The 14,763-nt window shown below is 41.5% G+C and overlaps 1 protein-coding gene across 3 annotated transcripts in view; it reads left to right on the top strand.

Moving 5' to 3' along the window:
* The window catches only part of CASP8AP2 (caspase 8 associated protein 2), a 210,286-nt gene that overhangs the window by 102,002 nt on the left and 93,521 nt on the right, over positions 1–14,763 (top strand). For all 3 annotated transcript variants that reach the window (XM_085611156.1, XM_085611155.1, XM_085611157.1), the window contains exons 4-6: positions 7,717–7,814; positions 9,012–9,086; positions 12,713–12,828. In XM_085611156.1, the coding sequence (XP_085467282.1) occupies positions 7,717–7,814; positions 9,012–9,086; positions 12,713–12,828 (289 nt within the window). The remainder of the gene's footprint in view (positions 1–7,716; positions 7,815–9,011; positions 9,087–12,712; positions 12,829–14,763) is intronic.

The raw sequence follows: 14,763 nt of genomic DNA, 5'->3' as shown, positions 1-14,763 counted from the left end.
GTCCTACAGTGCTTAAAGGATTCGTCATCTCTTGCTTTGCCCCAAACTGATTATTGCATGAGTTGCAGTTGTTGCAAAAATTTAATTATATTACCATTCAGACCTTCCTACTTAAGGAATTGCCTCAATGGACCAGATGAGCTAACCATCCATCAAATATCCTGTGTATGGGCATAGTCTTTGAAGTTTATATTTTACAGTCCTAAATGGAAGTGTACAAAATGATTTGATGGTCACTACAACATATCTAGAGCCTGCCTGTCACGGGGTGATATTGTATGCCACTTCTAGCCAGGCGTCAGTTCTGTTCAATAGTAGCTTGGCAATAACTTCACTATGTTATTTAGCAATATTAGTGACCGATTGTTGGAAGGCTCTAACATTTTATTTAATACACAATAGAGCTATTGCAGCTGTAGACAAAACCCAACAGATGACTTCTTAACTCGAGTATGGGATTCAACACTCCTCATAAACAAATATGCACATGATGTTTCATTATATATAAAAAGGTTGATTAGGCTCAAACGAGGCAGTGGAGCCCGAGTTTGATCTTGCAATGCCCTTTTTATGTTGTTCACAGTAAATGGCTTCAGGTATGGGGCCCTTCATGTCTTGTGTTGACTCTGGTCACATGGTGCTAGATAAAAAAAAAAATAGGTAAAATTCCTGTGCTTCTAATAAATTACTGAATGCTAAACTGTGAAGGCTCCTACCATTTGCAAGACCCCAAAGTACCTACAATTTTTTTTATTGATCAACAGGAAAAAAAGCTTTAAGAATCACTATTGGAGAGGGACATTGGCTCCATCAGCATGCTGGTTCTCTGAACTACATCGTTCTATTGGGCAGGCGTTTGCTTTCACTCAAAAGAGTGCTTGTACTACAATCCATGACTTGTGGAACTACTATATAAAGTAGGTCTGAAGTGGCTATGGTGACAAAACATTGATGCCATTTGTCAGATGCTGAAGGTCTGGTCTGAGTTATTTATAGTGAATCAAATGTTAAAGCTATAGATTTTTAAGGATGGATTGCTGTTCCACTGTGTCAAATCCTATAGACTGGTATTTTTTTCCATGAACTCTCACAAGTTACTGTAATAGGGGTTTGTTTTTGGTTATGCTTTATGACAAACATTGAGGGTGGAAGATTCGTATTCTGAAAATCCTAGGCTTTCTTAAGGAGGACTTGTATATGGTTTTCCAGCTGCAATTTTGTACATATTTTTATTAATTTTATGACCTGATGCCTTGAAAGCTTATGCCGAACACAGTAGGACTGAGTTGGTTATTTTGACAAGCCAATGACAAAGGGCCTGTTTGGTTCTCTTGTAAAAGTTTGTCAGATTCTATAAGCCAGATATGTTTATTGTGAAAAAAACAACACAAGCAGGAGGCTTGACTTATTTGCGAAAAGCATGTGTTAAAGCCAATAGGCCTTTTCAGCTGGGTTGAAATTCTGTCTTCAGACTTTCTTTACATCCGCAATAGTAGTGGTTCACAAATAATGCTTCCGGTAATTCTCTAAAGAGTTTGTGTTTAAATTTCTTGGAAGTTCATTTAGAGATGTTATGGGTAAATATTCTGAAAGAGCTGGGATCAGTTTTGGAGAATTTGTCAGTGAGAGGATTGATGGCAGGTTTAGCCATGAATTTGACATTTGGAGTTGTAAATTATGCTCTCATTGCTGAAGACTTGACTGTAGTCCTTTTTCACTTTTCCAGATTAGAAAACAGGAGGAATTCCCAGCTTTATATATTTGCTCCCATTGTTGATGTCTGGACCACAATGGTGGTGATTGTGGCTGTACTGTGGTGGGAAAGAAGCATTTGGGGGGAGACAGGGACTCCCGATTCAGAAGTGCCACTGTGTAGAGAAAGCAAAAGACACACAATTGATGGACGGAATGCAGAACAAATCAAACATTCATCCCCAGTCAAGAGATCTGGGTTAAATCCATCTGTTAGGGTTCCCTGTTAACTCCCCCTGAAGCCACGAGGGACGACAACGTTAAGACATGTACCACTCTCTCATGAGTTCGGTAGACGAAAGTATGGCCTTTTGATAAGATCCCTAGATCGGAGGGTACATGCTTTTGAGACGCTTCCTAACTCCTTTAAACCGAAGGAGCTTCCACGAATCCGTGCTTGGCTTACTGATCCGTCGTGTGAATGGTGACCACGCCCCCAACTTTCCAGCTCCTCGCCTTGGTATTGCTTCGCCGCCTGAAGTCCCTCAAATCTACGCTGTTCCAGTGTTTCCCCATTACGATATCTCAGAGAGGATTTCTCCCTTGCTCTTTCTCCCGAGCTGGTCTTTTACACCAATTCGCTGAGGCCACGCACTCCGCGTCTTCTCCCTTTTGGGAGCGTCCGCCCCTGTGTCCGATTAGCCCTGGCCAATGCCGGCCAGAGAGGTGCACCAGCTTCCCAGGTAAGCGCGTCTGGCTGCTGCTCCGCTCGCCGCTTAGTTTCAGAGCCGGTCAGCGCAGCGCGTCCTCTGGGAAGCGAGAGAACCTCGGCTGCTCCGCTCCTGCCTGGACAATCGAGAGCAGGGTTGTGCTTGTGGTTGCTCCGTTCCTGTAGACTCGAGACAGGAGCCGGTCAACGCAGCATTTTTTAGACAGGTTTTGGGCTGCTCGGCTCTTCTGATGACGGCTAGAGCGGGGCAGCAAGATTGTCGACACCTATAAGAAACCGAATAGCAGTAAGAGAGAACACTGAATTACTCCCCTTCTAGGATTCTCATGCTACTCCCCTCCCTTCTCTAATCCCAGATATTCTTGCAATGATTCTTGAACATACCATCTTTATTTCTACCGTTACCCCAGTGTGTGAGTGAGTGTGCAAGGTTTCTCTTGTGGATTAACCCCTTCCAGACCTACCCCACCCTAGAGAGTTATCCCCAGCAGTACCTCCGCTCTCGGTGGATTCCAGAAACACAGCTATTTCGGGACCTACTACGAACTCACCCTAAGTAAGTGGACCATGAGAAGAGTGGACTTGTATTAATGCTATACTGTGCACAGTATTGTAAATTCTCCTTGTATTCCTTTCCAGGTGGTCTCTGATCAACTTCCCTCCTTACCTGGCACACACATCGAACACAGGGGAAGAGTGCTGGTCATTCATTGGGTATTCCCCTCACTTTTGGTTGACAAGAGCTCTTGAGAGAGTATTTTCTGTCTCCCTCTGAGAATTGTCTTCTGGAAGCGGGGGGGGGAGCAGCATCTTCGCTCCTGTGGAAATCGGAGGAGAGGGTTCTCCCTCCTTGGGTGAAGTGCAACACCATCATTCTTTGGCTCACCATGCCACCCCAGTTTAGACCTGGCTATGCAAATCAGTCTTGACCCTGTGCCTCATGGGAACAGTCCAGCCCGAACTGCCAAGCCAGGTCCTCCCTGGACTGGAAACAAGCATCCTAGGACCGGTTTCGGGGTTTCACCCCTCTTCAGCCAGGATAGCTTGATTCCAGTGGCACAGTGGGCCCAGGACTCACGTCTGAGCATACCTGGCGCAACTAGGGCGAGAAAGCAAAAGACACACAATTGATGGACGGAATGCAGAACAAATCAAAACATTCACCCCCAGTCAAGAGATCTGGGTTAAATCCATCATTCTTTTGCTCACCATGCCACCCCAGTTTAGACCAGTTTGGCAGTTCGGGCTGGACTGTTCCCATGAGGCACAGGGTCAAGACTGATTTGCATATGGCTGGGTTCAAACTGAAATGGCATGGTGAGCAAGAAAACGATGGATTTAGGCCCAGATTTCTGTACTGGGGTGAATGTATGAAATTGATCTGCATTCTGTCCATCAACTGTTGTTTTTGCACTGTGTAGGGAATACACCCTTCCACCCATGATCCTGCTGTGCATGTAGAGATTGGCGCAGAGTCTGCAGCGCTGATCTCAACCTCTACATACCTATGTAGAGTGACTTCAAGTCAGCCCTCTTCAGCCATTATTATTTTTGAGTGTCATTCACAATATGTTTCTGCCCATGACAACATTTAGTATGGAAAATGGGTAAGCCCACTTCAGCCTTTGGATCTAATGCCCTCTTAAGTAACTGCATTTTGCAGAAACACATATCGACATCTGCCAGAATTTGAGTGTGCTTCAGTTTTAGGAGGAGATCACCAGTCAGTTTAGTTTAGCATTTTCTCTTTTTATCAGTCCACCTTTTTTCCCCATTATTTATTTATTTTGATCGCTAGTAGTTTCCTACAAAGTGCTACCGGGCCACATGTTTACTGCTCATTTCATCTGCAGTGAACCGCACCTTGAATGGCCACTACTTCTATACCAAGTGGCCACCTTGAAGGGTATTGGCCATGGTGTTTTATTAGTTTAGTATTCCAAGATTACCGCCTCATTTAGAAGAAACGTTTCAGCAATTTTGGATTTGTGTAGCAATTAATCCTTATGCACAATACTATTTCAAAGTGGCCGCTAAATGCTATGTTTAGGTTTTTTCTGTTCTACTTATCTAAAAAAAAAATTTTTTTATTGATTTTAACTACAAATCTCCCACTGTTGGTACAGAAACATTAAATCAAGAATTGTTGTGGCAATATACAAGAAAGAGAAAAAAAACTAATGTTAATGGCATGACATTGGAAAGCAAATTATACAGAAGACCCGAACATTCAGTTCCCAAGACCCAGTCATCCCAACAACCATTCTAATCGGTACCTTGCAACCATGTGTCTCCATCCATGGACCATGGCCTGCTGGGCAAGGTACTAGCAAGATCCCCCTGTAATCGTCCCAGTCCTTCCAAATCTTATGATGTTTCTGAGGACAGTCTCTTGCCAGATAGATGGGTCGTTCCAAACCCATCCATTCCCGTGGCCCATTTACTAACAGGGGGGCCTCCGTACTCTTCCAAGCCTGTGTGAAGTCTCCCTTAGCAATCATCAGGACTAGCCAGAGCAGCACCCTCTGATACCTATTCCCTTCCAAGTTATCTGTGATATGTAGGAGGATCAATTTCGGCTCTTTGGGATTTGCCCAACCCAGTACTGTTTCTAGGGTGCTTAGCACTCCATTCCAAAAAAGTGAAAGAGCGGGACAGTGCCAGAATATGTGTGTCAAATCGCCATCGGGGTCATTACAGCCCAAGCAATTTCCAGTCACAATTAGCCCCATATTGAGTAGACATTTTCTAGTGTAGTATATACGGTGCAATAGTCTAAGTTGAATCAAGCAGAACTGTGAGGCTATCACTGCCTTCCTGGGGGCAGCCACCGCTTGATTCTAGTCCTCGTGTGGACCAGGTCCTGCTTCTACAGTGCCCTCACCATCGGATCAGGTTGATTACGAAGTAGAGTCTGATAAATGAAGGATAATTTATGTTCCTTAATATTAGTAAGTAATATCTCCGCTTTTCAAGGGGCAGGATTCTTGTATGGCTACAACAGACTGTAAGTAACACCCTACCGCATGTCGGAGTTAAAGGTACTGAAAAACTGGGTGCGGTGCATTTGATATGATGAAAGGACTTCAAGGACTCATTATGAAGCACGTCGCCCAGCAAGGAAATATCTGGTATGTCCCAGCCTGAGAAACTCTGGAGGGCTACAACCTGTGCGATCCGAGCCCCTGTCCACAGTCTCCAAGGTAAGTCTACCTGCCCATCCCATGAATTTCGCCGCATCCACTCGGCTCTTCAGCACTACTTTAGTAATGTGGGTGAGCTAGTTCCCCTATAAAGCAAGTGAGAGAGGTTGCTACAACCCATGAGTCACCCCTCCGTCGCATAGGCCGGATCCTCTTAAACCCCCTCAAACCGCCAATCAGTCACAATTAGGTGTACAGCCCTCTAGTAGAGCAGGATGTCGGGGTAGCTATTCCCCTGTCAAAGGTATGCCGGCAACATTTATCGAGGGAAATCCGGGGGAATCCCCCATTCCATAGCAAGAAGCACATCAGAGCGTTGACCTTAAAAAAAGGTCTGGTGCACCGGAAATGGGTAGTTCTGGAGCTGATGAAGTCTGGGCAGGGAAACCATCTTAAAGATGGCTGAGCAACCCAATAGGGACAGCCGGAGAGATTACCAAAACTTGACCTTTTTGGATAAGACCATCAAACTGAGGTTGGAATCGTATCCCCTACGCCCATCATCGGTAAAGAAGACTCAAATATTTAAAGCCCATTAGAAGCACCCACACCCAGGGCATGGTCAGAGGGCATGACTTTTTACTTATTCTTAATTTCAAGTACCTGCCTGTGACATTTCTTTTTCTTAACTGCAAGCACATGCATACCTTTCTGGGGTAGCACTTTTTTCTACTTGTATTCTTTTTTTTTTATGTATGTTGCATGTGCTTGTATTTGTGTGCATTATTATGGAAGAGTGAGGGTATAAATGTGAGAATGGGTCACTGGTTGGATGAATAAATGTGTACATGAATGCAATGATGAGTGACAAGTTGCATGTATGATACAGTATTGAGTACCTAAACACACCAGTAACCAAAAAGGCATTTTCTGTTATAAGCCAGACCTGTTTCTATGCCAGTGACTGTTTTAGGGGTTTTCCACTTTTTGAGTTAGTTAAATTTAACTTTTCCTTTTTAATCCTGCTCCCATCACCACGCACTCTGGAGCTTTTTTTCATTATAACTTAATTTAATTAGCTTTTCACCTCAGTGTATTCGATATTGAAATCAGAATACAAATCTTTGTCAGATCCTGTAGTCCAGAAAGGCTGATTGTAAACGGTTGTGTTCAGAGCACTTGTCCTACTATTGGAGAGCAAGCTTATAAGCATTTATGAATAGTAGGAAAGAATAAAGGAGTGGTGGAGACTTAGACATTCTAAGAGTTTAAGAACGTAGTGCACCGAGCCAGCGTTTTTAATTGCAAAACAACTTCCATAAGGGCTGAAAAATTTGAAGACGTTTTAGATGCAAAGAATAATTGCACATGTGGTTTGTAGTCCCAAAATTTTAATGTCCATTTTTTTATTGACTGTTGCCATTTTAACAGGCATCGCCGTTTGATTTTAAAGTTGCTTTTTATAAAATACAACATAAATCATCGCAATGAAGCACTTGCACTTTTGTTGAACATGGAGTATTTAGATGTTGCCTGTGCCCTGGCTAAAGTTTGTTAAATGTTTGTATTAGTGATGTAAGAGGCTCGGCCACGAGTATTAGTTAGTTACTCTGGAATCGGGATGTTAGGAAATGGAGATTTTATGTATTAAAGGAAGGCTGGTGTATTGGGTTAGTCTGGTTCAGAAGCACGAAGGGGGAGAGTGGCGGGGCTGTTTATATTCATATTTTATTCTGTATTTTAAAATGTATGTTTTAAAGACAAGTGTCTAAACATTAATAACATTGAACTAAACTGAACAACTTCTAGAATGCTCAGGATAGAGTTGAACATAAGAAAATGAAATCCCTTAAAGTGTAGAAAATTCAGGGAACAACTTCCAGCATAAGTGGTTGAAACAAAAATATTACGTAAGTAAAAGGCCTGTCGCAGACAAAGTAGAGCACTGGGACGGTGTAAGCATTGGCAACGCTGCAGAATGTGTGCATTGTCAATTAAGTAGATAGGCCCTGAAAGAAACCATTTACTTTCTTTATCTGTATTCTTTTACCTTTTCTCAGTTTCGATTAGCATTCTGACATCTTTACTTTTCTGAGTGTTTTATATTAAATGGCCTTAAAATCCTGATTTAATCCTTGTGTATTTACTTAGGTAATGCATCTGAACAGTGTGCACCATCCAGAGATTTAGACCTTTATGAGGAGCTTCTAACTGAAGAAGGCGTTGCAAAGGAAACTTCGTATAAAAATGTATGTAACTCTATAACTGCTTGCAAAATAGGATTGTATTACTTTTTTTTGTATGTGTAAATCGTACCAATATATGAAACCTCACGCTTCCTACCTCGTCACTTTCGGCCTCATCAACTTTGAGCCAGGGCTGCGTTCCTGATGAGCCTCTACAACAAGAGTAAGCTACCTCCTTTTTATCTTTTCCATTGTCACCACTGATTTATCTTGCCTCCTTGATCCTATCTTCAGTCCTGTGCCACTATCTTCATCTTGTATCACGGGCATGGAAACTCTCAAAAGGTTTGAGAGAGAAACTCTGATGGTGATGCCCATGGCAATTCAAAACTGTTCTATCTCTGGTTATGGCCTGCAAGTGCTTTAGTGGGTGCTACCATGTATTGTTGGGAGTTTCATCTTTCCCAGTACATGCCATTTGCGTATTCCCCGCTGACAAAATATCCTTCATCAGTTTCCCTTTTCTGAAGTTCAAGTCTGTCTGGAGCATCAGAAGGCCGGAGTCCTTGGCAGCGCTTTGTCTAATATTTCACTTTCCTGACACGTAATCATTTTGGGACAGCACAGAATATATATGGACTAGTGACTCCACCCCCATCACTTGCATAGCACCCAGCACTCAATTCCTACGTTGGTGTGTAATACCATTCACAGAACATCTGCTCCTTTCCAGAAATGATTTTAGCCTTATAGTTCAAGTGTGCCTCACCATGGCTACTTAAAAGTTTTAAAACCACTTGTGAATGTTGTAATTTGAACATAGTTATATCAATGTAACTTTTTTTGAAATTTCCAACCAACTAAGAAAATATTAATACTACTTTGTGAATAGAACAGAGAAAGAACGGTAAGCTGCTTTGGCAACAGCAGAATAGGGAAGTGGGTAGGGTGTGTATGAGGTCTGAATACAGTATTTGCAGTACACTATTATAAATTGATTGATTTGTATTTGTTTCATGGGACATTGTTAGACTATGGTTGGTAGTAGTGGAAAAGTAAAGGAAGTTATCACATAATTAGAAAAGTACCCTGATAGCTCCATGTACGGGTTTACATAGTTTGGGGAACATTTTAATTGTATATATATTTATAGTTGTTTTTATGATGGCCTCTGTCATTTGTTTAATTTCTTTTTTCCTAGCAATTTGATTTTTCTTTTATTTTAGCTATTTTGAGATTTTTAATTTTTTTGCTTTCCAGTTACACGAGGAGTTTGAAAAGAGCCAGAGACAACTGAAAGACCTGGTCCAGAAGCTGAAGGAATTACAAACCCAGGTACTTTTATTTTTACTGTTATTGGCTGTGAATTGTTATTTGTAACTATATCATTTAGATACATTTTGCAGCAAGGTCGAGGTTCTACTGCTTACAGGGGCTGGTAATGATTATAGATAGTATCTACTGGGTCTTATAAGGTCTGCCACTATTTATAAGAGAAGTCGCAGTGTCCCAGTCTGCCCTGAGCTAGCTGCAGATTGGGAAAGCTGCCCTCTTAAAGTCAACATGAGGTTCACAGTATAAGCATGCATTGAGCTACTGCACCCGTCTGAAGAAGGATGTCTGGGTGGGCCCTAGGACCTTGGTTCCTGGGGCGTGCTTGGGGTCTACAGAGTGCTATACAGAAGCACCCAGTCAGTGCTCCTCCTGATAGTTTGCCCCCCCCCCCCCCCTCCCCCCTTGTGCCTGTAATATAGTGCTGGTGCACTTGCACAGTGGACCACACCACCATGCAAACTATGGAATGCTCATTTGTGATTGTACTGATGCACATCTCATAGAATAAGACTCCATTATCTATGCTGTAGTGGTGGGGTTTCTCTGTCCTTTAGAGAAGACATGGAAAGACTTTGTTCTCGTATGAGTTAAGAGTTTGTTTTAATTATTCAACTCCGATTAATTGTATTCTAGGACGTTGCCATTTTTTTCTTAACTACATCGTAACATTCACATTATTTATTTTTGTCTGTATAGCCCGGAACAAGTTGATTTTTGTAGTAATCTAGACAGCTCCAAAAAGGTCTTTTAAAGTAGGTTTATTTGGAAGTAGATTAACATGCAGCAGCCTTCAGCAATACAATCCAATACTGGTTATTCCTGGAATCTAAGCTGTGGTGCAGTTCTACGGCATCACAGGTACATCATACAATTCTAGATATTACCACGTATCTTTCCCCTCTATAGAATCTGAAGAATAAAAAGAAAAACACTTGAGAAACATGAAACATATTGAAGTATAAGAAGTGATAATAAAACTATTAAACAATATTATAAGAAGGCAACATTTTAGAGCAAAACATTTAATAAATTAGATACTTTATACAAATTTACAAAACTCCACTTCTTACCATCATCCAGTTGAGCTACAGAACCCTTGACAGATATCACTTTATGTGGCTGAGAAAGCTTGGTCTCTCCTTTCTTCACAAATCCAAATCTTTTTATCACAACCCAATCACCTTCCTCAAACACCAACTCTGTATGAATTCAAGAATTCAAGAAAGCAACGAATAAAAGTACTGAAAGGTACCAGTTAAAGTTGGGGAAAGGCGACCCATTATTTGCTATAGGTGTGGGTGTCCAGGTCATGTAAGTTCAAGTTTTGCATGTTGTGCAAGAAATGCTACATGTAGAGCATGCGGGAAAAGAGGTCACTTAGCAAAAGCATGCAGATCAAAGGGAAGTACTCAAATTACTAGTGTCAAGGAAGTGGAAAACAAGGAAGAAGAAAATGAAGAATTGTTCCTAACTATAGAAGGGGTGGAATTAGATGCATCTCAAGTAGTGGAAACGGTGGAAAAATGTGATTCAGATTTTGTGGTGAATATAGACAGCAACTGTATGATTTTAAAAAGAGAGAGTACTGAAAAGTTGGAGAAACCACATTGTGAGATCACATTGGGAAAAGGGACAGTAAGATTGTTGGCCGATTCTGGTAGTCTTTTTACTCTTTACTTTTCTAAGGCAACTTTCCCAGAAAAAATGGATGGAAAGATGAATGATCTTCTACAAGCAGGTGTAAGAGCTGTTGGGTACAGTGAATCAAAAATTAATATTTTAGGAATGCAATGGATGAATATCATCTTCAAAAACAATGGGGTTTATAGAAGAGTTTGTCACACAAGAGGGATCATATTTGTTAGGGTGGCGACATCAGAAAGATTTGAACATTATACTCAATCCTAATGCTGTGGAACCAGTTATGGCTATTGAACCAAATGTAGAAAATGTATCCACCAATGTTGATATGAACAATGGGTGGGGAAAGATGTTAATGGAAAAGTATTCTCATGTTTTTTCTGATAATTTAGACATGTTGAAAGGGTTTGCTCATTGTATTATTTTAAAAAGAAATGCTAAATCCATTGTGATTTGCACGCGTGGGTTTGTATCCCATCCTTGTCGCCATAATTTGTAGTAATCTAGACAGCTCCAAAAAGGTCTTTTAAAGTAGGTTTATTTGGAAGTAGATTAACCTTCAGCAATACAATCCAATACTGGTTATTCCTGGAATCTAAGCTGTGGTGCAGTTCTACTGCATCACAGTTACATCATACAATTCTAGATATTACCACATATTTGGCCAGATGAGGCTGCATTAGCTAACTTAAAGCAAATGAACAGTGGTTTAGTCAGTAAGTGTGACTGAACACTAGACTTTCTATTTGTCATGTAAATTCACACACCATTTTGAGTATCATCCTGCCTCTTTACATGTCCACTGATAAGTTTATGACCTGTTCTCACATTCTGCATGCCAAAAACAGCCATGGTAATAGCTACTTGTCTTGGTGCAAAAGAGCCTTGCAGCACTGCAAGGATTCTGGAAATTGATTCCAAAGAAGGTCTGGTTGGGTCATTCCCATTCTCATCTTCGATGGCCGCATTAACTTTATGCAACTACACACATCCTTATTATTTCTTCTAAACGTCCTCTTCATCCAAGGTGACACCTGTGATTCACCACACCAAATTCCCTAGACATAAGCAACAAATGCACCTTCACTATGTATTCTTCATTCAAAAAATCAAAAGATTTCAGAGACTGAACCTGAAATCTATCGCAATGTGGATGTTAATTATCAACATTACATATATGTACCTAAATTGTATCAGGAAAATGTTATTCTGCTAGAGATTCTCCACTATCTTATTGTTTCTTATGAATTACACATATATTTGCCATGTGCATTGTAAAATAACACCAAAAACAATTGTTCCGCAATCAATGCTATGCCCACGTACTAAGTCTCTTGGTTCTCCCTCTAAGCGGCGTGAGTTGGCTAAGCACTTGGATGATGTCGCAGTGCATCAAGAAAGAAAGCTGACATTTGTGGGTGCTCGTTAGTAGGATATGTAGATGCAGTCGCTCCAATGTTTGCTGTAAGTTGGGACAATTGGTACCTCAAGCGCACTTAAAAATGTACCCTAGTTTGTAGAGTCTGTTTGAATAGTATAGTGAAGAGTAGGTATGTCTTTACAGAACCCAATAGATCGTAGAGAACCTGTGTTAACAGTTTTGCTGAGGTTGTGGTGTGAGACTCTTTCCATGGGGTTGAGTTGTGCACATATTTATGGCAAGCAGATCATTGGAACTATGAATAGACACACTTCCCTTTACATGCTGGGAACAGCAAATATGTCTGTGCCTGAGTGCAACAATCTGCTAGTGGTTTGTGAAGGTTTTGCTAAAGGTAAGGAGGTCAAACACCCAACTAATTCAAATGTCATTTTTTGTATTGAATTGTAATGAATGTGTGGATGTTTCAGTATTATAGTTAATATGTGAATAGAATCTATAGAAGGGATTACAGTTTGCATTGTTTATTATCTTTGTGATTTCTCCAGTTACTGAATTTTTATTATTTGATTACGTATCCCCTGATTGCTTTTATATATCTCAGAATTCAGGTCTGCAGACTGAGAACCTATGCCTGAAAAAGAACATCTCCGCACTTATCAAAACAGCCAGAGTGGAAATCACTCGTAAAGATGATGAAATCAACAGACTCAGCCAAAGGTATTACACAATCTCGTTGTATCAATTTATGCTTTCTAAAGTGTATAGGGTGAATTATGGAAAACTAGGGACCAGGCAGTTGGATTTATTTGACATTCGTACTTTAGTAATCACTTGAGAACATAGGTTATTGTACACATCGCATCTAACTAGAAGTTCTTGTGCACACCATTGAAGAATCTCAATTGATCAGTTGAGACTTCATTATAATAACTCATAGAAGCTCTTCCATATTTTGAAGCACATATATTCTATGCCTGTAGAGAATTTAGGAAGTTTTAAATTCTTTTTTCAGGATTTAGGCTCAATACTATGGTCTGTTATAAAACAGTTAATTGCCCAGGTAGAGTTCCCCGCTCGCTGGCCTTTTGTATATACTTCTAGCAGCCGACATGCCATCTGTGAGCGATATTTTCTATAAAATTCAGCTGGGAGAGCATTGCTGCTGGGAGTCTTGGCAGCTGAATCATAACTGCCTATATCTGATCAATTGTCAGAGGGACATCTGATTCATCTGCTTGTTCTGATAAACATAATGAGTTCAGGCAGCACTATTCGTGCCTAGTTTACTTATATATAATTTTTTGGTAATAGGGTTGGAATAGCGGATTTCTGTTTGTGTAAATAAGTGCTGGCCATATTCCCATGGTTGCTTGTTGTTCCTCCAGTTAAACCAAGTGGGCCAACAGATGCCCGCTTTATAATCTTCGTGTTGTGCTACATGTTCCCTATAGTTATGCAGGTTCAGCCTATTCCTCAGTTATTTATGCTCACATTTCATTATTAACCATTCCTGCCATCTTTCTTCTGAGCCCACTGCATGATAAAATGTGCATTCTGTCCTTGATACTAGTTAACTGGTTCTGCAGTGTTGCTTGCACCTCCTTGTGTAGACCTTAAATGCCTCTCATTGTGTCAACAAGTCACCTACTAAACTCCAAATTAATTTTGTCAATGATTGTGGTCTTCAACACTTAGTCTTCCAACATCCGAGGTTGAAGCTGTCAGATCGCTATTCTGATGGGCATCTCCCGTCCCGCCCCCCTTGCTTCTAGTGCATACTAAAGGGTTGTGGTCTGACAAGTTATGAGATAGATATTCAGTGCCATCCCAAGTAACTCGGATACTGAGAGATAGGAATATTGTATCAATACTTGTGTTCTGTTGGATGGAACACCCTCCAGCCGCCGACCGATCCCCAGTTTTTAGGTCTCGCCTGACACAGCGCATGCGCTGGCGAGACATTTTGAGAGGGCTCCAAAAAGTGCTACCAGGCCAGCCTAGAACTACAGTGCATGTGCGCGGGCGCGCGCGCCGCTTTTGACGCGATTACTTTCGCGGCCATACGGCCGCTTTGATGTTTTATCGCGATTGCGATCACTTTACATGTTGTAAAGCCAATAAATGGCTTAGTGCTCGCTCGTTATAATGAGCAACCTATATGCTTTGATAAGGTTTGATTTATAGCCTACAGAGTTAACATTTGCAGCACTGTATTTTTGCGCTCCTGGTAACTGACAATTACGATCGTAGGTCAATATAATCTACGGTGGTGAGTGTACAGTTGCTACGAGCCGTCGGATAGTCCTGCGCACAGTCTAAGGTGCATAAGTGTAATGATAACAAAAATATACTGATCAAAGTGGTGATCAAAGACCTCGCGCTGGTCGACTTGCGCAGATCGTGGTGGTCAATGTGGGTTCTGCGAACGTGTCCTTTTTCTGTTTCTCGCCCCAGTTTCCGCTGCTGTTGGCGGGGAGGTGGCGTTGTCTTTGGCTCCGGAAGTCGTTGCCGTGCTCCAGGCTCCCCTGCCTTTACCCGTTCTGAGTTTGTTTCGTTCGGTGTGCAGTTAAGCGACGAAGAAAGGAGGACCCGACTGCCGCCATGAGCTTCCTGTTGTGAGTGCTGCACCTCTCGCTATTATTTTGAAGGGAA

The sequence above is a fragment of the Triturus cristatus genome, chromosome 6 (assembly GCF_964204655.1).
Source record: "Triturus cristatus chromosome 6, aTriCri1.1, whole genome shotgun sequence".
In the NCBI taxonomy this organism is placed as follows: Eukaryota; Metazoa; Chordata; class Amphibia; order Caudata; family Salamandridae; genus Triturus; species Triturus cristatus.
The sequence above is the reverse complement of the archived record's forward strand: the minus strand, read 5'-3'. Positions and strand labels throughout refer to the sequence as shown.